General features: G+C 39.0%; 1 protein-coding gene across 3 annotated transcripts in view; it reads right to left on the bottom strand.

Annotated features, from left to right (window-relative positions):
• PDZRN4 (PDZ domain containing ring finger 4) overlaps positions 1 to 24,568 on the bottom strand; it is a 269,618-nt gene that overhangs the window by 15,044 nt on the left and 230,006 nt on the right. For all 3 annotated transcript variants that reach the window (XM_083838889.1, XM_083838888.1, XM_083838890.1), the window contains 2 exons: positions 2,750 to 2,848; positions 650 to 712 (listed from right to left, as the gene is read on the bottom strand). In XM_083838889.1, coding sequence (XP_083695015.1) covers positions 650 to 712; positions 2,750 to 2,848 — 162 coding nt within the window. The remainder of the gene's footprint in view (positions 1 to 649; positions 713 to 2,749; positions 2,849 to 24,568) is intronic.

The following is a 24,568-nucleotide window of genomic DNA, read 5'->3' as shown; positions in this document are numbered from 1 at the left end:
CCTCGCCTACGGGCACCGTGCTTTATTGCACAAACCTATCTGCAGGACAGCTGCAGGGGCAGCTCTCTAAATGAGAAGATCAATAGAAACCAAGGGGGAAGAAAAAAGCCAAGATGGTGGATCAGCCAAGAACTCAGAAAAGCAATGTATTTTTGGTGGAGGAAAGAAAATATTAACAAAAGTCTAGTAAACCCCCTGCTCAAGTACATTCAAGATCATCCTTTATGAACAGCATGTCTTTTGTATAAAAACTCTTGCCATCAATGCTCAGCGTGAGTTAGGCTTACACAAATTTATGCAATCGGTGAATGATCAGCAAGTTTCTGACACCTGTATTTATGTTTGCAGGATCCCTATTTAGAATTTGACATGAACTGAGATGAACACAGAGAAAATGAGATTTGCTAATAAATACGGCAAAGAAAGACACAGGATATAAGGGCATGAGCCAGAACAAGTTTGTCATTCTCATTTTTCAATACGCACGCTCTAGCTCCCAGCTATTGTGTTAAAAAACAGACAGACATGGATTTTCTCATCGATCACAGTAACAAAGAGAACTACCTTCCCTCATTAACAGTCCACAGAGAAGACAGCACTGCACGTTTGTCTGAAGAAAGAGTTTAGGAAAGGGTCTATTGTCACATACTTGCAAAATACGGTCTCCTTCACGGATCCGGCCGTCTCTGGCAGCAATGCTGTTTGGATCAACCTGCATAGGACAATATTCAATAACAGCAGATGAAAATATTTTTACCAGAAACCAATCAGTGCTGCTGAATTTAATAAACTGCCATTTTTACTCTGTACAGAGGTAATTTAAACCTTCCTTTACAGTCCTGTGAACTCAACCATTTTTTAAATAATTGTATAATCTTGTTTCAGATAAAAGCCTAAAGACAGAAGGGGTCAGAAGCATATGATTTTCAGATTAATACTCTTCTATGCCACCATCAGGCATTAACCTTCAGCTGTCAGAGCACTAAGAATTAACAACAGAGTCCCTGTGCTTTGGAAGTTCGCTATGGACTGAGGTGATTCTGCAGCAGCTGATACCTCCATAAAAATGGGCCTGTATTTGGGAAAGATGCAGGCTTATTTTTCTTGCATGAAAATATTTACTGTGAAATGATTGCTTCAGTGTTCAATCTGTTATTTCCTCTGGAATTTTGCAGTTCTCAAGGAGACAGGAAGAAAAAAAGGGATCTATTTTGTATAGATCATTCACAGGTTCTGTATAAAGCTTCTGCTCTAAGCTAGTTAATTTTAAGTTTGTTTAACCTAAATAGATGTTTAGGGCTCCATTAACAGTTTATCAAAGTCACTATAGCTCATCTTTGAGCAATGACCTACTGTTCATTGCAGGGCAATACAATCTATCACCTTTCACTTGATGGTTATCTTAAATCATTTATTTTGCTTCATCATGCCATAAGCTATTTTTTCAAACCAAGCGTTTGAGTTTAGCATCTGGTTTGCAGGTTACATCCTCTACAGCTGTTAGATATTATTTTCTTCTTGTGAACTGTCATAGAAAAAAAATGATTCCTAAATGTTTAATCAAGTACAAAAGACGACATAATTACATTCACTTTAAAAGGTCTGAGAAATTCCTACCATGCAGGAAAAACACCACATTTCAGATATAATTCTGGATTGTATTAGGAGGTTCCTGCATTTTCTTTCTCCTTACAAGGTCAAATAAACTTTAACAGCCACACCTACATAACTGTTGAAAGACTTATTCTTGGGTGGTTTTACACTAATTCCTCATTCTAGTTCCAGGGCTGTGCTTTTCAGCTTGACATTGCTGCTGACCTGCAAATGAATGACTTTCTTCATCCCTGTTTATTGATAAGTAGGAGAAAACTCTCTACGGATTCACTTTGTCCATGAGCTTCACTCAGAATTTGGTACAACATGTCACAAAAGCGACAAAGTTTATGGGAATTCAGAATTCAAATTATTGGGAATCCACTTCATCCAGGACAACCACCAGTGAGTTTGGACTCACAAGAGTTCTGCTTTATTCAGGGAAACAACCCTCTATGAGTCCCAAAGGTGGGAGTCAAAGGAAATTAACTGGAAGCCTTCTGGACTGACACTGTGAAACACTAACACCTTGTGATATGTGCTGCATGCCATGTTTTACTGGTACATCAATGAAAACTGAGGGATCCACCCATCTCAATATCCAGTACTCTATCTTTTGTTTGACCAAAAATAAATAAATAAATAAATAAATAAATACATACATACATACATACATAAATATTAGGAGAGATCAGTCTTTTTGATGCATTCCCCTCCCAGGCTACTCCCTTTATCCACCTGTGGCATGTCTGTGATACCATAACTGTACCAAAACCACAAATAATAGAATAAGGATTGTCCACTGCTACGATTACTGAGGCTGTGATGGGGGAAATGCAAGCAGGGTGTGCAGCAGGCTTTCACCTTAAAAACTCTGCCTACTTTCCCACATAAGGGCAATTTTCTTTCAAAATTCCATCCGTGCTCAGGCTGCTTTACACTTCCCTAACTATGATGTTTTAGTTAAAAGCACTCAGATTAGAGAAGTGAGCTAGTAATAATTACAGTACTTGGGCAACATAATTTAAACTGATAATCTAAATGAATTGGAAGTGACATGTGCTGGCTGACGGCCGACATTTCCGCAGCCTGGTCTCAGAGCACTTGCTCTCACATTCCCCGATGTGCTCCCCCCACCTCAGTGCCACGTCTTTACCTCGCTGACGTAGATCCCTGTGTCTTCCTCGTCGTCAGTTCTGTAGCAGACAGTCAGCCCCAGCTTCTCCTGGCTGCTAATGCGGCACAGCTCCACCTCCTACAAGAAAGCACATGGCCTCACATGATGGCTTTTGCCAAAGTTGGAAAAAATTACGTGACACAAAGGAGCGCTGAGTCACCAAATCCCTCCTGCCCAGCCATGGAGAAGTGACAGTCCTTCCTCAGTATGGTAAATCTCATGCCTACATGTCAAGATGTATCAGAGAAACTGCAGAAGTTGCAACCGCCCAGTCTCAAGACACTTCATTTTGTGTGCTTCTTTTAGGGAGAAAAATACTCTGTGAATTAAGGAAATTCCAACAGATCACAGGTTCAAGCTATGCAGAAATCATTCAGGAAGATATGTCTAATTGAAAAATATGGATGTGCATTGATTTTGCAGGTCTTTTTTTGCCTTTGGATAATAGGAGCTGACTTACAGTATAGTAATTTAGTCATTTCATAGTCATTTCATAGTCATTTCAGTCCTACCATGCCAATTATTGACTTATAGGATAGAGGACAGGCTGGCTACATGTCAATCAATCCGTCACACCATCAACACTCCCTTCCAACAGCAATCCAAAACATAAAGCAAAACCACAGCCTTCCATTAATATCACTATTCATTCCCCAGCCAGCTTAGTGCCATACTTTCCTTGCAGAAGTTGTTAGGTAATAGAAGGATGCTTCAAGGAATTTCCTGTGGAGCTGAACAGCCATGGCATCCTCCTCAATTGTGAGATGATGCAGAAAACATATTTTTAGTGCCAGATGTCCCAGCAGTGGCGTCTCATGAAAAGTGCAAGTTTTAGGGCAGATGGTGCAGTGATAACTACTACACACACACATTTGAGTTAAGCATCCTTTAGGGTTTCACAGGGGAATCATTCACAAAAATGCAAGGCTGTACTTGGTTTCAACACTGTGAAGCAAATAATTGCAATAAAGCACGATGAATCCTATAACACAGAGTATTAGCTTGGTTGCAAATGGAAAACTTCAGCTGATATGGGTATTTAAAAGGAGTTTGTAGATGACATTTGGAGCTTAACAGCTTCTGCTTCTTATAAACATAAAAAAAAATGGAAAAAAAAAAGGAGAGAGAAAGAGACAAGAGAATCCTTCATAATACACTTTTCAGACTTGATACAGTGCAGAGTCACACATTCAGCAAGCATTAGGACAACCTCTAGAGCACAAGTCTCTCCCAGGGCACATGGACACCGCTGTGTCTGTTCTCTCCAGTTCTCCTGCAGCAGCAAACAGAGCCCAGTGCCAGGCTGTGGGGAGGGAAGCTGCATCCCTTGCTGCCTGAAACAGCCATGCACCACAAGCGCATACTTCCCCCTTTGGCTGGCAGGGAAGAGGAAATACCCGAGGAAATACCAGAAAGTACTGCCACTCAGGTATTGAACTTGTAGGTCAGTGACAGTGACTTGGCTGTGCCACAGGTCCAGTACTTTCCTCAGACTTAGACTTTGGTTCTCTGTCTGTGATAAGGAGTTTGTCTCTCCCCATCCTCTGAGAAGTCGCAGAGATCAACCCACAAATGGGCACGCAGCAGGGAGGGCTTACTACTGTGCCCAATGGACGTGTGGGGACCAAGCATCAAAACGCCACAACTTACTGAAACCCCCCCCCGGTCACATACTTAGGTTAGCCACCGAACACTGCACACTTTGCATTTCACAGAGTGCACTGCTGGGCTTGATCCCTTGCTCCCTCACCAATGCACAAATCTACACAGGCTCAGAACCTGCATAAACTATGTAAACTTATTGCTGGACTTTGAACATTCAACGTCTTAGTAAGAAAGTGTCAAAAATACCATGAAACTTGTAGTATTCTTTAGCTTTTCATAAGTATGACAGTCACTTTAAATAGCTTATCATGTGGTAAGAAATCGAATTAGTCGCCAGTACATGCTTTATACATGAAAGAAGTTTGAAAGAAGAAACATGAGACCGTATTTTATTAAGGAAGAGAATTACAGTGACCTGATTTTGGCATTGGGAGTGAAAATATGTATACTGAAGGGAGGCCTATTCAAAACCCATAATAATTGATGCCTCCGGAGGGAAAGAACACTTGACTAGAACTGTAATATTAGGGAGGAATTACAGTAACAAAACAGCTTCAATTACAGCAACAAGGTATACTTTTAAGGAATAAAGAAGCTTGCAGTCCCTTAGAGGCCTATAAGGAAGCCTAAATACACCATAAAGGGCTGAGTCTGGGACCTTTAAATCAAGGCAAATGAGGAGCTGTACACGAGCTGAAATCCATTGACTTTCATTGTCCTGCCGGCACCACCCCCCCTCTCCCCATGATGAGGCTGGTCAGGGACCCCGAGGACCGCTCCGAGCGTAATTTCTTCAGCCAGGAATGACCTTGATGCTCTTGTGGATGATTTGTCTCAAAATGTTTGTTATTATAAAGTTGTACAAATGTTTCAGGCCACAAATGAGCTGAATCCTTTCAGCGTGCACTGGGTCAATGAGCAGCATAATTTAACCATTTAGGGCATGAAAGTGAAGGAAAATGAGGGCAACTCTAGAGGCTCCATCCTGGGAATGCAGGAGGTTTGCTAAAACCTTCTCTGGGAACTGGCTGCTGACAAACACCATTGACAAATATCCACCGACTGGGATACAGCACGCCTGGCTGTGCACAGTGCTTGCATTGCCACAGCCTTCGTTTCTTTTCCCTGTAACAGACCTCAGAGCTGAGATCTGTACTCAGAAGTCTTGGGACTACTCCTTTCCTAAATGACTGTGCAAGGTGTAGTTTGATGACAGTGTGTGTGGCTGTGGCCGCTTACAAGCAGTAGATACCCACAGTAGTACTCAGGGACAAAAGCTGATTGCCTGATAAACATTTCAGGTTTTTCAGTCTAGACTCAAGAACACACTCAAGTAATATTTCATTCAGACTAAGGATGAAGTTGGATGAGGTCTCTTGCTTTGCACAAAAGCCATTCCAAATAAGTACGCTTTCTCCATTGTGCATCTGCAGTGTTAACCTCACGACATCTTTTTATAGCAAACACAACACATTCTGATCACTTTCAGGGCTAAAAACTTATTTTTATAAAACATTAAATCATCTCTAAGATCTAAAGTCCACAAGCTCAGTCTAGCTGGTGACTAACATGCACATCTGAAACAACTTCAAGAGAACAGCAGCAACAGAGACACGAGAGAACCTGGACCCTCATGGTCAGAAGCATTTGACATTTCATTTTGTGACAGATACTTTAAATTTTTTTTTTTCTCTTTTTTTCTCCCTACTGGTCTTAAACAAAAGAAACAGTAAGTTTGGCAGCAGTAATGATATTGTAAGGATGTGATCTCCTTTTAAATCCCTTTAGATACACACATGCATATAGTTGCTTTCTTCTACCTTTTGGGGTTTTGTGTGTGAGCATGTAGGAACTGAACTGTCTTCAGATTTCAGCATTTTAAAAATCTGTGAGAAATAATATTTGGGGATTCATGAAGTGTGCTGTCAGACAGATGGTGGAAGGAGAGGGACTGAGGAGGGCGCTCAGGAGATGACAGCCTCCCCCTCTTTTGGGCACTCTGGGGGCAGCCGCCTCTCAACATGAAGGTATCTGCTGCCAAGTGACAGAAAGCAATGCCAAATTGCTAAATCTTTGACTTGCTGCTTCTTTCCTCTGTGTGGGCAGAACAATAACTCAGTGCTTTGCAATGGTGAAGACAATACTTTTAGGAAAATAATTTATAGCAAAACCCTTTAAAGATAGGCTTGGAAATTAAAATAAGAAAGACTAGAATTTAAATTTAGAAGGTAGACCATTTCTTCAGACATGGAAAAGACAGCAAAAGGGTAGAGGTCGTGCTCTTGAAGGACTGAAAACTAGTTATGTTGGTTGTTCTCTAAAGCGATGGAGTGGTTAGTGGCTGCAACCTCTGGCTCACAGTTAAAGGCCATCTTTTGCTTCAGTCATGGGAAAACCAGTTTACAGGCTGTCAGCCCCAGGAGACATAAGGCCAAACAGGGAGCTGTCACCTCTTTGGGGTGGGAAGGCTAGGTTAATACTGTCATTTCTCTCGAGTGGTAGAGAAGTAGGTTATAAATGTCATCTAATGACCTGGTGGCTTCCTAGAATTGCTGAAAATGGGTAAGGAACATTAAAGGAGACCTTGGTAAATGTTTGCATCAGTTTGCAGTTACCGTAGGTCTTTCTACTAAAAGCTAGATTACAATGAATAAAGCTGACAGCCTGTTAGAAAGCAGAGCATGAACCCTTCAGTGGCTTTTCTTGAAGAACCCTTTGGAGGTAAAAAGAGCTCTGAACTCCTCACATTTTTCTGCCACACACTGGTAAACAGATTACAACCTAAGAGGGAGGTTGGTGAAGTTTCTTCTCGCCGCACTTGTCAAGATGTTGACAAGTTATCTATCCAATGACCCTATGCTGGAATAATTGCACACATGGAAAGCTTACTTTGCGCCATTTTAACTTGCTGATCCCTCTGACAGTGGCCTCTGGGAGGCCATGCACATCTGTGAATCCTCCCTTGACTTCCTGTCAGGATTGGTTACTCCCTGTTAAACCCATTTATACTGTGGCAGAGCTCTGCTCCTGCCTCACCAGTGCCTGTCAGCCCCTCTCATCACCCTTCATCCTGTTCCATCCCATCATGGCACTCCTCGCCACAGACACAACCCTCTGTCCTCACCCTCAAAGCCCTTCTCAGTTCACTCTTTTCCAAAGTGATCCCTCACCTGTATTTGCACAGGCAGCAGCTTCACTCACCCTTTTCTCCCATTCCTCCCAGGCACATCCAATCTCAGTAAATGCCGATATTCACATAGCCCCTGCATCACCTTATTTTTACTGTCACATTATAAACCATCCTGTTATCATGCCTATAAAAATCTGTAAAGTAATTACTGACTGGTAAGCAAGAAATCCCATCTACTAAAGTGACTGCTTCACTATGTATAAATCACGAATACAGCTCAGCACTGCTGAAATCAGGAGCTGGACTTGATGATCATTGTGGGTCACTTCTTATCCCTAACTGGGGATGTTCTATGATTCTATGAAGCAACTTATTATTACAGCCACTTTGTTCTCTTTCCTCCCTCTCAGCCTCCAATCCTTCATATGTCTGTCTTCTTACACTTCTGTGTGCTGCAAAGAAATTTTTGTACAGGTGGGAAATGAGTCAAACAAGAAATTAGAGCTTAATATAAACTAGTTACAATGGATGGCAAGCTATTCTTTTTTCCATGGTTGGAGCTTCTCAAAACCCAAACAAGTACTTCCAGTGTTTGGAAGCAACTGGGTGGTCTTGAAGCTCAGAATAAACTTGAGATCTGACATGTCCCCCGCCAAGAACTGAAGAAGAATGAGTGGATTTGGGGAATCTCTGACACATTTTGTGATAGTATTATTTGTGTTAAATTTGACCTACTGCATCCATAGAATGAGTAAAGACATTGAGTTCTTTACATAGAACTTTACATAGAGCAGTTCTTGGGCTGCTCTAGTGCAAAGGAGGTTTAAGGAGAATAACACTGACTGACCTAACTGTAACGGATTTAGTGTCCAGTTGATGGACACTATAATATTGTCTTGTATCCTTTTTTGTCCATTTTTCATTTCCATCCACTCATGACTTACTAACTGTGAAATGCATTAAGACCAGTTTACTGTATTTACTGTAGACTATTTTAACTCAGAAGAGTTAATCAATAATTCAACATTATCCTATAGTATCGTAAATGGAAACACTACATTTAGCTACCTCATATCCAAACATGGTGTCCTAGAATGGAAGATTCCAGATACTATGCAGACAAAATAAAACAAACAAACAAAAAAAACCCTTGAAGATCCCCTTTACAATTACTTTGTATAAGGAAACATGCAGACCCATTTCCAGAATTTAAACTCCCCCCTCCCCCCCAGCCCCGAAAAATTGTATGCATTTTAGATTACTGGGCACACATTTGAAATTCTTACCTGGAAGATGATACCTGGAAGATACTGGGGAAGAGAATTTTCCCTACTTTCTCAAATTCACCATCATTTTGAAAAATATTTAATGGTCTTTCCTTGTAGGATGGTCTTTTCATTGGTTTCCAAAAATTTTCTGCCTCTAAGTCTTAAACAAAAGCTTTGACCAATTAGAAATTCTCACAACATTAGCATTTCCTGATATAAGTTCAAAAATCAATAATGTATGGAACATAGCATTAAATATTAATAAAGTTCAACAACTTAAATATAAATCTTAGAGACTAATTTGGAATCTATTCCCTGTTCACTTGCAACTGCTTTGATGTGGGCACTTCACATAACTTTTTGTGACTTATTTTCTTCATCTGTGAAAAAGGACTGCAATGCAAACAGCACAAGAATAGCATAACATAAAGAAATAAATTATTATAGAGTGTTTGAGAAGCACTGTAGAAATATTATAAATATTCTATGTCATTCCATTATTCTCTGGCTGTATAGCAATTGTTGCACACTACTATAAGGACCAAAAGACTATCAGAATTGTATTAGCTATTGTGTTCCCCTCACCTGTACAGTATAACTGAGTAGTATGTCCCTTGAACGCTGCTAACACCATTAGAGGGGGCAGCATAGAATCAAAATACAACACATCTACCCCCCCGCGAAATGCTTGTGATCATTTCAGTTAATATTTAAGTCCTCGTTACAATGAGGAAATTACCTCACTGACAAGATGTAGTCAAATATGAAATTAATTTTAATCAGTGTTATGCTTTACAGTAATGGAAATATGATATTTTAAAACCTGTTATTCATAATTCAGGGATTGTATTTTTCTGACATGGTAAGTTGGAGGATCCTAAACACATTCTGTTCATGATACAGTTGAATATTTCATCTCTTAGCATTAACTACCATCTACCCTGTTCCACTGAACTCTATTACCTTTAGTTGAAAAGAATGCCAGTTTTTAATGCTCGTTATATGTTCTGTGTAGTCTAGCCTGCAAAACCAAAACACTGTGCTCCTGTGCTCTATTCCTTCTCTCCTTTGAACAACTATTTCTGAATGAAAAAAAAAAAAGGAAGTTTTGGTATTTACAAGAATGAAATCTCCAGGTTTTAAATTAGGAGCCAACTCAACACTACATATATAGCTTTTAGAAAGGGAAGTCACTACAGCCTGTGGGAGGATTCCTACTTCACCAGAAGAAAGATAAAAAGCTGTCAGTCTGAAAAAAGTCTTTGTGTGGTGAAACATATGATAGAACTGAGATATACTCTATCCTAAAATGTATGAAAAAGCTGAGTCTTGGCACAAATCTCAATTCAAGCCCACAATAAAATAACATGTACTAAGGTAGTAGAATTCAGAGTCAGGCAGTGCATTGCTGTGGGGTCAGCAATTTTTCTGTACCATACGATGATTATTAGTATCTCTTGGATCAAAATAAGATTACAAACTGTTACTAGTTGCTATTATTGCAACATCAGAGAAAAAGAAAAAAGTCATAGCCACCCAGAACAATACAGGTATTACCAATTAGTGAATTATTGCCCATCTCTAAATTGCAGTAAGTGGCCACGTGCATATTCTCAAGCAACTCCAGGTGTGAACTGAAACACCTTTATGTTCTATCCTCTTACAGACCATTATCAGGCAGAGCTCCAAAGGGTTTACACAATTTATCTCACAGCTGGCATGACCTAAGAGTTTGCAAATGCTAAATTAACAAGGTTTAGCTGACAGTTTATCTTTTTTCCTCTTTTTTTTTTTTTTTCATAAGCATCTGTAAAGTGGTATTTTAGTACCAGGCTAGTTATTCTACATTGTACCCTTGATTTCACCTTCAGAAGAAATCAAGGCTTACTGAATGCAATGAATACGCCCAATATCTGATAACCCCAGGTGAAGGAGGGTAATATTTTCCATAAATTTTAAGAACAAAACCAATGTAATAGAGCAAAATAAGAAAATACTTATCTCTATCTCTGCTTTTCCTTTTCATCTGTAGTAATATCCAAGTAACTGTTTTAATGTTCATTTTGTTAATGGCATAATTAACAGAATGATTAACTGAGTGAATGAAGCAGAAAAGGCCAAGAACAGAGTACTTACAGAACAGATCAATGAAGAATTAACTGAGAAAGTACATTAAGGTCTGACTTATTTTAATAAATCGTTTATACTTAAAAAAAAAATCGTCATTCATCTGAACTAGTGTCATTCTTCTGAAGCATCAAACAGAAGTGCAAAGGGACTACAGACACCTTAAAATTGAAGTTCATTCTTCAGTATCTTCCTGTGCTGACATCTTTATGGGTGAGATCAACATCCAGTTTATACGCATAGTTGAATTGTGGCTGCTCTTTACACTTTCAGTCAGGGTTACTATAAGAAGGTCGTCCTAGCAAAGTCAGATTGATTTTATCAGCTTCTTTCTAGTTGTTTCCGTAAACTATGGAAACCAAGAAAAGCCTGCTCCTAGTCTCATTATTTTGTTTAATAATCCCATTTTAGCAGTTCGTATTTCATTCCTAGGAATGATGGTGAGCACCCATACATTTATCAGGCAGAGCTCAAAATGGCAGAGCATCCTAGCACTCTATCACCAATCATATTCACTTTCTTGGTTTTATTCTCCATGTAGCTAGAAGGATACGCCTTATCCAGACTGCCAAATCACCCGTCATTTAGGTTGCTACCTTCTATAGTATTTAATCTTCATAATGCCTCCTACTCTTCATCACTGGCAAGTAATCATGCTCATGAAATAAAAACAAATAATACAAACAGAATCAGAGTTATCCCTCCATTCTTACAGGAACAGGCTGACAGTTCGATCTAATGAAGTCCTAGGAGGGTAAAGAGCTAACAGTGGAGCTTCTACAAAGAAAAATTTAACTCAAGTTCAGAAGCGATGAGAATGGTATTACGTGTTACATAAAAGTATACGCTGCAAGTGAGTGTGGGTATAAAACAGAGGAAACAGTCTGGGTTTGCAACAACAACAACAAAGCCCCAGCAGTAGAATATATGGTGTTCTTCAGAGTTTCTTTTAAAACACCTATTATTTCACCTCTGAATTTGTTCTATGCAACCAGAAATGTGACTGTCACATACAATCAGGGTATGGATAACAGGCAAGACTACACACTTAAAAGAGAAGCTTGGTGTTTCAAAGAAGTGTTACATTACACTTCCCCAAATCATGTTTCCAAATCATGTTAGGCATGTCCTTTGTTTAGCAGCAACATCTCTAACAATGACCAGAAGTAATTTTATGAAATTCAGAAAAAGATGTGCAAATCCTAGTATCACTAGAAATCATCAATTATATTAAATACAATCTTTTTTTCCCCCTCGAGAGCTACTAATCTCTGTTTAGATGAAGAGAGTCTGCAGTGCTACCAAAGTTCAATTAACAAAGTGATTTCTTTTTAAGTTAGCTATTTTGTATTCAGATTTGAGAGGCGTTAAATATTTAATTGTTTACATGTATCTTCACGTGTCTGTGTGGAGGGAAGGGAAGGGAGTGCATCTAAGTTTATTTATAAATGTATATAGTTAAATACTATGTGCATACATGTATCTATGCATGTGTGCATATGTACCTATGTAAGTAGGTGCCAGGCAGGTCAGTCACACTGCAGAAGAGTCTCCCTTAGTAATCATCAAACACTAAATCATTAAGAGCATGATTGCAACTCCTAAAATCATAGAGATATATTTCTCACCTATAGTGGGAACGCAAAGTGTCTGATGATGCCACAATCCACAAAACCAGAGCAGGGACATTTACAGCCATCTCGGGACTCTACTTTTTAATGGTGAACCATGTGGAAACCAATTATTTATTAATAACAGCAATAGCAGAAATAGCAAAATGAAACAAGAATTTTCAGTCTGCTGAAAAAGTTCACCTGCCAAAAGCTACATCAGTAAAACAAAAAAACCCTTAACTTCACCTCCCTGATGCCTGTGCGTATAGCATGGGCTATGATAAAGAAACAGCTCACAGGAGAGATTACATAAAGGAAATGGCTATGACTGCAGCTTTCTTAAGTACATTAATAAAAAAAGCTCAAAAATGCCTGGGATTCTGGGACTGCCAGACTGAAGGCAAGCTATACAGCAGGCAAACAAAGGCTTCATAGACCTGGGAACTATCATAAGGCCATCAGGAGTTACGCTCCCTTGTCAAAAGGATTTTCCAGGAAATACGTTAATGCCTATGTAACGGAGGCTAATTGTAGGATATGTAGCCGAAGTATTCAGCGTGAAGCAGTGTGTGATTAAACTGCCCTCCACTTCACAGGTCACTGCAGGATACTCTTGCATTTTTTCCACAAACAATAAACTTATATCAAAATGTTTGTGGATTTGATTTACAAACACTGACCACTTCCACTGGAGAAAGAATGCTTTCATCAAAAAGGCCCTTAAAAGGCTCTTAACTCCTCAGGCACCTTCACCATGGCAGGTAATAAGCATCCCATGATTTTAGCAGATTACATTTCAGTTTTAGAAGCTATTTTGTAAATGAAAATGGAGATTTGGTAAAGATCAAGATTTTGGTTTTAAAGCTACTGATGTTCTTGACTTGTGAAAAGAACTTAAAGAAGTAAGTTATTCTTTTTTCCTTCTCTAACACTCCCAGTGTGTTCTTTTATGCAGATTTTACATAGACAGGCACATCCACAATGTACTTGGGGGCTATTTGGATGGAAATAGAAAAGCTATGGAGCAAGACAGAGCCAGCCTAGATGTAAACAAGCTGGAACTGCTGGCAGCTGTGCTGTTACAAATAAAATTGCATTCCCCACTGTCTTCTCACTTATCAATTTTGACAGAAGACCGTCCTGACTTCTCATAAACAGCATCGAAAAGGACAAATCACATTGGGTGTCAGATTTGCCAGAATGGATTTGGTTGGTAGCTTACCACAAAGAAACAGAGGGTTATCTCCATTCCACATGGTGGGGAGAAACAATGCTCTGTCCAAGGGGTGGGGGCTCTACTTTCTAGGATAAAGTCTCATTTAATCCTGATATTTTGAAGTCTGTTTTAGATTTGAGAATCTCTGATACAAGATTTGTTTACATCAAAACAGAAAGGAAAAATATCAGCAAGCATTTCTCAAATGCATAATACAAACACAAATACAACATAGAATGAGAAATATTTAAAAACAAAATTACTTTCCTGCTGATCCCTGCTTTATAGCTACACTTAGAGCCACATGCTGCTTTGTATCCAGACAAAGAATGTTCTGGGACAGCAGGATGCTGTAGACAATGATACCATTGTTTAAAAAAAAAAAAAAAAAAGAAAGAAAAAAAAGAAAGAAAGAAAGAAAAAAGAGTAGTAGCAGAAAAAAGCAGAATTAGCATGCTGACGCATAGGTACCTAATAATAAAATATCATCTTGCAACTGTGTAAGCAGAATTTGGCCCTGTAGCTGACGAATCCTTTGACAAAGAAGTTCCACTGGATATGGCAATTCCTTCTCCCCTTTCATCTCCGGAGGGTAAATTTTTGGTGCATACTGCACTCCTATGTAGCAAACCAAACAACGGAGTAACTTAAAGCACATCAAGCCTGCCGGTGCATACTCAGCATGTCTGATGCGAGATGATCAGTAGTAGTCTGATGTCCGTGAGTGGGAGGGGGAAGACACCCAAGTGTCAGCTGAGACTCCCAATGGGTGAGGACAGGGGGCGGACAGCAGTCGCAGAGCAGATGGGGCCATGGGCTGGATGAAAGATGGAGCTGGAGGGCGCCATGAACGTGAGAAACCTTTGATCACTGCTTTGTGAACAAATTTAGCATTGCCGTGGGAGGAAGGGTATAAGCATATGGGGATGAGATAAACACAATGTCTAACTGTGGGCCTCCCAGCCTTGGTATGGCCTTTCTGACTTGCTTCTAAAGGATGTTTTAAGCCTTGAGCTTAAAGACACATGGTGGACTTTACAGTGACTGTATCTCATACGGAAGTCAAAGAGGAAAAAAAAACAAAAAACATGAAAAAACAAACTCTTTACAGATTATAGACTTCCTGCCTCTAAAAGGCAAAACAGCTGTCAGTATATCCTCCAGTAAGTCACAAACATCCACTTGAGCTTCAGTTTTCCCCCTCAGCTAGCATGCATAAATACCGAACCTTCAGATCCTTGTCAAAAGACAAATCCAAAAATCAACTCCTATAGGAAGCATTAAACATGAAATATACTACTACTACTACTAAAAAATAAATAAATAAAAAAGAAGAAAAAGAAAAAAAGCTATTATCTGAATGATCATGCTTACTGAAAGGTAAAATGTCCTCAGCTTATTTTGTTATTTCAAACAAGTCATGATCTTACTTTTCCACCTAAATCTTCTACCTCCCTATTCATTCTCTTTGTTTCTTTTCTTTGCTCATGGTGCCGTTTGAACGCTACCTCAACTAATGCTAAGTAGAAATACTTAATGATATGCATATATTTTCCTATGTTATATTTGTATAAATGTTTTCACCTGCTTGAGACCCAACAGCCCTTCTGCTATGTTCTGTACTTGAGAAAAGCATGAATTCTTGCTTCCTAGCAAAGAGATCCATGATGAACTGCTCAGATACAGCATTTCTCAGTAGTCAGCCTTGGTCTTCACTTTCAGTCTTTCACTCAATAAATGTGTGAAGCTGCAAGGATATGAGAAGAGTTTAAAGTATAATTAACTAGCTGATGATATGCAGCTAAGGGTTTCCTTTTCACTGATCTTAGATTCTACATTCTCACTTTCTTCTCCTTGAACAAAGTAGGTGGGAATAACACAGATGATAGAAACTGAACCTTATGGTAAAATGAGATAAGCAGACCGGAGTAGTAGCTATTCCATTGTGCAGTGTGTGTGAACATACTAAAATGTCACACTGGCTTGCAGCCTCCATATTCCAAAGAAGACATTTGCTTTTGGACAATTTTGATGAAAATAAAAGAAGGAGATTTATTATTAAATGTATTTGAAGAAAAAAAAAATCTCATTTTTCATTAAAGCTCTTATCCTGACCTCCACATTGAAACTATTTGGCTTTCAATATCGAAAAATAAGAGACTCAGCTAAGAAATCAGACAGATTTCAGCTAAGAAAACTAACAAATTCAAACTTTACCAGTCAAATTCGGGGCTTGGGGGCTATCCGGATATTGCTTCCAGATCTGTTTTCCAGTGTAAATGGCTTTGACATGAAATGTTTGAGTAGACCTTCTCTTGGTTATCAGATGGGAATATAGAAATCTGCATCTGGATAGAAGTCCATTAGCTAATTATGTGGATGGAGCACATCTCTGATGAGGGAAGGCTGGGAGAACCACATTCAGTTAGGCTTTTAAAAAGAAGGGTCTCCTTAATAAGGAGGTCTTATTGCTTCCTTCAAGTAGCAAATGCAAAGGTCCAGGCAAGTTACAAGCACTCTTCCTGGAAGTGCACAGCGACAGCCACAGGGGACAACAGACACAAGTTGCTACGCATGAAATTTCAGTTAGGTATCAAAAAAGTACTTCTTAGCATGAGGGTAGTCAAACACTAGAAAGAGTTGTCCAGAGACGTAGAATGTCCACTTTTAGAGCTATTCTGATTTCAGCTGGATGACATCCTGAGCAGTATGGCCTAAGTTGGTCCTTGTTTCAGCAGGGGTTTGGACTACATCATCTCCTTGTTTAAGTACTCCATAGTTCTATAGATTCTTGGGTGTATACTATAAACTATAGTACCAACAATATCACCTATATAATCAACATCCACATCTTTGCCCCTCTAGGATAGGTTCTCTTTGAAATTTCCGGTCTTGCCTTATACAAGGGTATTTGAAAGCAACTTAGAAATTTAGTTTCCTGAGGGGAATGTAACCATATGAACACATGACATCAGTGCTAAAATCTTTGCAGTGACTTCTACATTTCTGTTTACCATCCATGAAGATTTAAGTCTGGAAGGGATCCAACACATACTAAAGCTCTATGTACTGTGAAACCAGTCTCAGCACTTGAGATGGTCAGATATATCCTCCTCTGTCCACGAATGCCCTCTTTGATACATAGATTGATCTTCTCAGGAGAAGATCCCAATGTCTGGAATTTTCCTGACTCCAGTGATATAAAAGTATTCAAATCTGATAAGCTTTGAGGGGTAGAGGAAAACCTTTGGAAAGTTAGGATTATGATAAGATCAGGAACTTCACTCATGCAGTAGATAACTCTTCCCCTTCCAAAAAAAAAACAGATATGCTGCAGCTGTTTCTAAACCAAACTCCCAGCAATGGTAAGTGTATTGAAGAGCCCCTTAATAGTTCAGAGCTCTTTCTAAGCTGTAGCAGGTGCCTTTTTCTAACAGACAAACCTTAGATACACAAAGTGCAGAGGTTTATGGATTGACATAGCTGCAGTTCAAATCAGCTGAGAATCACTTGGTAAAATTAGCTTTCACGTTTCACAATAAATTTCACTTATTGCAGGTAAAGTCATCCTTTATTTTTGTTTTATTTCAAAATGTTACTGCCCAGCACTTGGCTCTGTAAACATCGTTATTGCTGCTGCCTGCCTGCTTTGGGCCTGAGACGTGTCAGAAGATTTATCTGCCTCATCAGCACTTTCTAAACATCCAGGCAGCCAATCGAAATGGGGAGGCATAACAGATGTGCCAACATCTGCTGCAGCAAACATTTATCTGGACAGCAGAACACATAGCTGTAGATTCAAACTCCAAACTAGTTACAATGCTACACATATGGACATCCTTGATCTACAACTGTGTGAAGGCTATTTTGAAATATTAATTAAAAACAAGTTGAAAATGTTATTTTTCCATTTTAGACAGCTGTGAGAAATATACTTTCCTGTCATTCAGTTTATGCTTTTCCAGTACAATAAATACAAAATACCATGAAAAAAGCTAAATTTAAAGTCGGACTAATAAAATTAGAAATTCTTAGAAAGCACAAATCTAAAATTCCACCTACATACATATTAGAATATGTATAGTTAAAATATGCAATTTTTATATAAATCAAGCACATGAAGTGATATGTGCCGACTTTAAAAACACATTTTCATTTTCCTGGCACCAAAACAAGGTCTATGGGCACCATATCCATGCTGAGTTTCAGCTGTTCAAACTTCTGTTACCCGTAGAAATGTCCTCCATCCCCAAACACGTACTTGCATAGATTGACAATATCATGAGATGAAATACAAAGCAAATTCATCATCTGCTTTTTTGATGCACAGTACAGTCTCACCTGTGTTCCTGCTCACCAAACCATGCCCTCCAGGAAAGACTATCACATTCTCTTTGAAGAGCTGCCTCATTAAATAAAAAAGCAAACTTCCAGAGAAAAGACCTTGCCTGCTTTTTGATTTCTCCTCAGAAGGCCCAGCATGCATAATATTGAAACCTTGTTTAAAGTCCATTTTCCTGTAAAAGGTTCCCATCTTACTAGAGGGATTTGGTCCTTGCTTCCTGTGCTCTTGAAGTTCCTAAGATACTATGCTTTAAAAGTGACATTATAAGTAATATACAAAAGAAACTGTTTTCTCCTGTCCTTTGTCTGTATAGCCAGATTCCATGTCTCCAAGACATACTACACACACTTTCAAACAGGAAGAATATGAAAAATAGCATTAATAAAAGTCTTAGAAATGTTTTCACTGTAAAGCGTATATGGAGCTATGTGGTATAATGCTATAAAAACTGTCTACACAAAACACTTATCCAAAACAAAAGATTTATAACCCACAGATTTCCATAAATATGAAAATACTGCCAGCACCTTCTTCTTCCTTCACTGAGTGAAAAACACATGCCATATGTTGTAATGTTGCCCAACAATAAAGTGCTGCTGAACTAAGCTCACTTTTCTTCATTTTCAAGGGAAAACACAAGCCCTGACAACAAGGAAGAATTTTTATTAGCTTTCAGGTGAAGTGAGGAGTAACACTGCGTTTGTTTTATGAAATCATGAAACAAAATGAATATCAGTGACTTGATATATTTTCCTCCTGTTTTAAAACACAGGAAATGGTAATAACTTTGATAAATTTGCCCATGTCAGTTTTGTGTCTTTTTCTCGCTGTTCTCTCATGATGCTCTATAGTTGGGGACACAATTCAAGCCATTAAATTGGGATATTCATTACTTATGGGAGGTGAGATAACAGCAACTTCGTCTGCTTTGAATGTCAGATTTTTGTGATGAGATACAACTCAAAATTAACAAAAAACTATGGCAGAAACTAGCCTGATATCCTCCTCCATCTAAATGATCAAATGACTAACAAGAAGAAGAGTGATTTAATGAAAAAAAAAAAAAAAAAAAGCATTAGAAGTAAAGACTCTTGTGTTTTACTGCCAGTTCTGTCACTGACTGACTTGGCAAGTCAATCAATACTACCGTCCTTAGTTCACCTGCTTGTGAATTCCCGTAGCAATGCAGGATATAGTAATACTGAAGTACCCTCGTGGAATGATGTTAAGTCTAATTAATTTATACTTGAAAACTGACTGCAATTCTTAAAAGGCAGGTGGAAAAAAAAAAAGTAAAGGAATGCTTCTTTTTTTACCACGTTTTTTCTTAATTACAAGTACAATTAGTCATAGTTTGGAAGAAATTCCATACTTATTATTGGCTATGGGTAGATTACAGTGACTTAACTCCCCAGGGGTTTTAAAAATAAAAATACTAGTGAAAATACCAGAAAAAATATAAGTGCTGCAGTATGATAAATGCATTGTAAAAGAGTCTTATTTTATTTATTACACAGTGCTACTCGATGATTTACAGAAAAAAATATGCCAGTGCCGTTTCTCCATTTTAACTGTCACCTTTCCAATTTAATAGTCCACAGTGAGAGGCAGAGGGATCACAGGCTAGGTATTAGTAGCTCGGAACTACTTTCAAGTTTAAATGAAAAAATCTCAAGGAATGCTTTAAAAAGCCCTAACTATTGTAGTGTTTTCACAGATCCGACTGAAACATCTATAATAATCTATTTACTAGGCAAAAAGAATTCCTTGCAAGCTTTCCACTTATTAGCTTTAAAAGATAGTCTGTATTTTTCTTTGTATTTCTGTGATTTTCCAGATCACAGGCACACATATGCGTGTTCATTTCCTTCACCATGCTCCTTAAGAGGTGTTAGTTAATATCAAAAATTACCACAAAATACCTGAATAACCATTTTGGTATAACGTCTGTATGCTGTGGGGCATCCAGTATTGAGCAGTAACTTCTAGGCAGTTACAAACTGCTGGTCAGAAAACAGATGTAGGGCAGTAACTCCCAGTTTATCTGAGCCCACTCTGACTTGTCAGTTCAGTCCTTGCCCCCGCAAAGCGCTAGTAGCAGGCATGTAGCAAGCAGTACTTGCTCAGTCACCTAAAACCTACAGCACATTTACCAGCAAGCCTTTTCACATTTCCTCTCTCACACCAGTCAGGTCTGACTGCAATGGAAAGATACAACGTTGTCCAAGACTTTGGCTCTTCTACATTGCAACACCTACGTCTTTATTAGGATTCTGCCTGTATAACATCGTATTTCTTGAAGCCTTCTCTTTTCAATTATATCTGGTGGTTGCTGAATTTGAAATCTGCCTTTTATTCGCTGAGGGCTCTTTTCTGATTCATCCCAAGTTTTGAGAGGCTCAGGAAAAAAGAATCCTATCCCAGCAGAAAATGCAGAAGAAAAAAGTGCAATCTGATAGCAAGTGACAAAGGTATTAGAGTGGTTCTGCTCATTCATGTCACTGCCATTGTATCTGCACGTGGCTGGAACTTGCCTTGTGTGATCCCCACCAAAACAGGATTTCTCTCTCTCTCTCTCTCTCTCTCTCCTCTTTATATTATAAAATAAGAACATGACTTTATAGCTGTAAAGAGAAAATCCATGCTACATGTAACGGATTTTGGGAAAATTATTATCTCAGAAATGTTTTCAATTTTGCTGCTTATGAATCTTTTGGATTAGCTTCTTCATACAGAAACACTCATCAGGTAACAAAACAAAAGAGCCTGACTAGCTACCAGAAGCACTGGCAGCGTGTGCACAGACGCTGCTTCCATAAAAACTGTTTATTCAGGTGTTAGCAATTGAAGCAGGAGCTCCAATTGCATTGCCACAAGCGCCCATAATGTTCGCAAAGGGGAGTTTGCAGGCTATCACAGCTCTGAAGGGAGCTGTTACCGACTATCAGCTCTGTAATCCTCATGTTAAAAAGGCCCTAAATATGTATTTATGAGATAGACAGATCCATTTGGTTTATTGGTTAAAAAATCCCTGTGTTGGAGAGGCCTTAAATATGAATTCACAATGCAGGCAGGTCTGTCTTGGCCTATCACAGCAAGGGTAGACCTTCCAGAAAGGCGCTGGTGGCTATGCTTTTGCAGGGCTTAGGGCCTGCTCCACAAATATTTTTGCCTTCGAGTGACTTTATCTGGATCAACAGCATCACTCAGATTACTAATCTGAACAAAACTACTTCTTTTGTTCTGAAAAGACACCAATACAACTGACCACTTCCAAAATGTTATGTCACAGAAAAAGGAAAATAAAATTTGCACCTGAAATAGCAACCTTCCTTCATACAGATATAATACTTATGAGTGTTATTGGAATAGCAAACCAAAGCTTTACTGCTGCATAGCATCTGATAGGATATTCAAAAATGGTGAGAGAAATTAACAGGATAAAATTCTCCCCTATGGGAGTTTTATAGGTTTCAGTGAGAAGAGATATATACAAAACCTCACTCATAGGCAATTCCCCAAATTTTCTAGCTGTTCTCTCTGCCAGCTCCATTTTTAGTAATTTGTTAAAACAGCCAACAGTATCTGATCCAGAAATGCTTAGGTCAATAGGAAACCTCAGCAATTTCAATGGGTTTGGATCAGGTCAGTGGTATACTTAAAGGGCTAATCTACATTTACAGTTAGCAGATTTATGAGTGCAAATACTTATCAACACATTTAAATGAACGGCTGTGCATAGCCATAAATTAGCACTTACATTCAATGTGCAGACACACACATTTATTTCCTTATCCTGACTAAAAATCTGGCCCTTGAAACTGCAAACTACGAGCTTAAGACTACTCCTTTTTGACACAAGGTATTAACCAACCCTTGGAGCGCTACGGGTTGCTCTACTTAGGAGAAGATATTGATGATGCAATCAAGCATCGTTCGTATGAATTTTCTAGTTTCTAGAAGTTCTATTTTCTGGGGCATAGGAGGAATCAAAATGACAGGTGTTCTCAGATTGCTTTTTCTCAAGAAAATATAACCGTGCTCTTCCGTGGATGCCATTCCTGGTAGGACCTCTGACCCTTTCATTGTTTGGACACAAAAGATTTTACAAAAGTTTGCCATGGAAAAAAATTACCTGCACATCTCATGTGCATGTCTGTTGGTTTAGTGACATACACCAACTTCTTGAGCAAAAAACATCTATTCTTCCTAGAAAAACAAAGGAGCTCGATGGGTTCAAACACCTGAAGTAAAAAGCATCAAGAGTACCCCCATAATTTCATATAGTGTCAAGTCAACCCTTAGCAACTTCTCCCAGGTACTGCTTCAACCTGTCAGCACAAGCATTTACTTACATTAAAACAGGATTCATCAGACACAGACAGGCTAACATAATGGTTCATTCTGCATTTTTCACTCTGAAAATGCTAATCCTGGCATCCAGCAAGAAACATGTGTGTGTATATATATATATATATATGTCTTTTCCTATCTTAGATACACAAGATTTTAGAAATTGTAATTTTGATGAGATATCATGTCTCATGGCAGAAACCAATCATCTCCCATTTTCACTCTTCTCAAAGTCTACTTCTGAACACAGAAGTTATGAAGGTTTCTGCCCTAGGATAAGGAACCGTTGACTAAACCATGCTATCTACTTGTAACATTTTATTTTCTTCTGTTTGCTCTTTTTGGAAGGCAGTCTCCTCAGAGTGAATATGTAGGACCAGACATTAGTGATGTGCTCCTTTGTCCAGCATTGTCCTTACATTTTTTTTTTAATTTTTTATTTTTTTACCAATTTATTTCACTGTTCCACCATGTAACTGTTGTTTTTCCCTTTATTTTTGTATTACTGGTAATGTTCCCAACTAAGTATATGATGCTTCTCTCTCCTTGATAGCAGGTTCAGAAATGTTATTAAAGCAGCACACATCCATTAGCTTATTTACTCCTCTCCAGCACCAGTATCCTCTGTTCTTCTTACAAATCTGCCGTACAAATTTTAGAGACGTGTCTAACACAGCGTTACTGGGTGCTATGATGGTTTTAGTCCTTTTGCATCATTGGTAGCAGACAATGTGATGCATACTCTAATATCACCTCATGTAATTCCAGCAGCACAACTCATAGCCAGGCAGGAGCTGGGTATGACCCTGAATATCTTTGGCTCTCTTTCTGTTATCTTGACTCTAAGTCCAACTGAGCTTTTACAGATTGGTCGGTTCCTACTTTATCTTAAAAGTCCTCACGAGTATCTGGCTATGCCAGAAACACAAATCTTTTGATCTGTATCTGCCAACACAGATTGATGCTGGCTCTGCCCCCTGTCTCAATACATATCAACAATTCTCATTCCTTTTAGGACAAGCTTTGCAGGAGCAACCTAAAGACACATGAGCTGGCTCTCAGCAATCCCCCAGCTCTGCCATCTTCCCAGCCATTTGTTTAAAGCGTGGTGCTGAATGGAGCCTAATGAGCCTCCTAGGGAGTTCACCCTTCCAAGACAATTGGCTTGTACTTGAGTTTATTGAGCTGTGGCAATCTGAGCACAAACCACTGGGTTTTTCTAGTTTACAAACGGAGTAGAAGAGTCTTGCAGAGTAGAAGAGTCTTGCAAGTGTCTAATCCTACCAAATCCACTGTCAAGCACAAGTCCATATCCCCAGTGACCCTCTTGTTTCCTTTTTATGGTGGTAATTCAGGTGCTTAAACTCCAGTACATATCTATAAGCAAGTTCCAGTTTGATCAAAGCTTTGCAGAACATTCCCTTTCTTGGAAAATATTCTTGTTTAGAGCATCTCAGTTGCTAGTCATCTCAGTTCTTTACTTCCTAATTTGGCTTAGCACTTTGCATTTGTCATCTGAAAACCGATGCATTCTTTACCTAAAAACATTTCTAGGAAATTATCGGGCATTGTTCTAGTTCTCTTTCTGCTCACTATCTTGTTTCAAAGCCTTTCTGAAATCTCCAGGTTTAGCTTTAAAATTATTTTTTAAAATTCTTTGGTTTGCCATGGAGACCTATGAGCTGCTTACCTGTATCCTTTTACTGCAACAGCAATGCTAAACACAGTCCTAACACCAGCTAGTTTTTTGCTGTATGGGATTAGCTGATGTTCACACCAGAAAGTTCTTACAAAGTAAAAAATGATAAAATTAAGGGAGAACTGATACAATCCTGGCTCTACAGAAATCACAGTAATTATACTAAAACTCCATCCTCTAAACACAGAGGAAATAAATGGTGGGAGATAGAGTAGGCTCTCCCACCCAGCCTGCAGCCCACAGAGTGGCATGAGCAGAGCTTCTGTGCCCTCCCGTCTCGCTGCTTTCACCCTCAGACAGTGAACGGACAGTGCTGGTTTTAAAACATGTTGTCTTCCTGAACACTTGACTATTTTTTCCCTCCCTGATGCTGCTATGCATTCCCTTTAGTTTTGAGTGGTCACAGGAGGGTACACCTAAGCCAATATTGTTGTAGAGACCT

The sequence above is a fragment of the Anser anser genome, assembly GCF_964211835.1.
Source record: "Anser anser genome assembly, chromosome: 1".
Classification (NCBI taxonomy): domain Eukaryota; kingdom Metazoa; phylum Chordata; class Aves; order Anseriformes; family Anatidae; genus Anser; species Anser anser.
The sequence above is the reverse complement of the archived record's forward strand: the minus strand, read 5'-3'. Positions and strand labels throughout refer to the sequence as shown.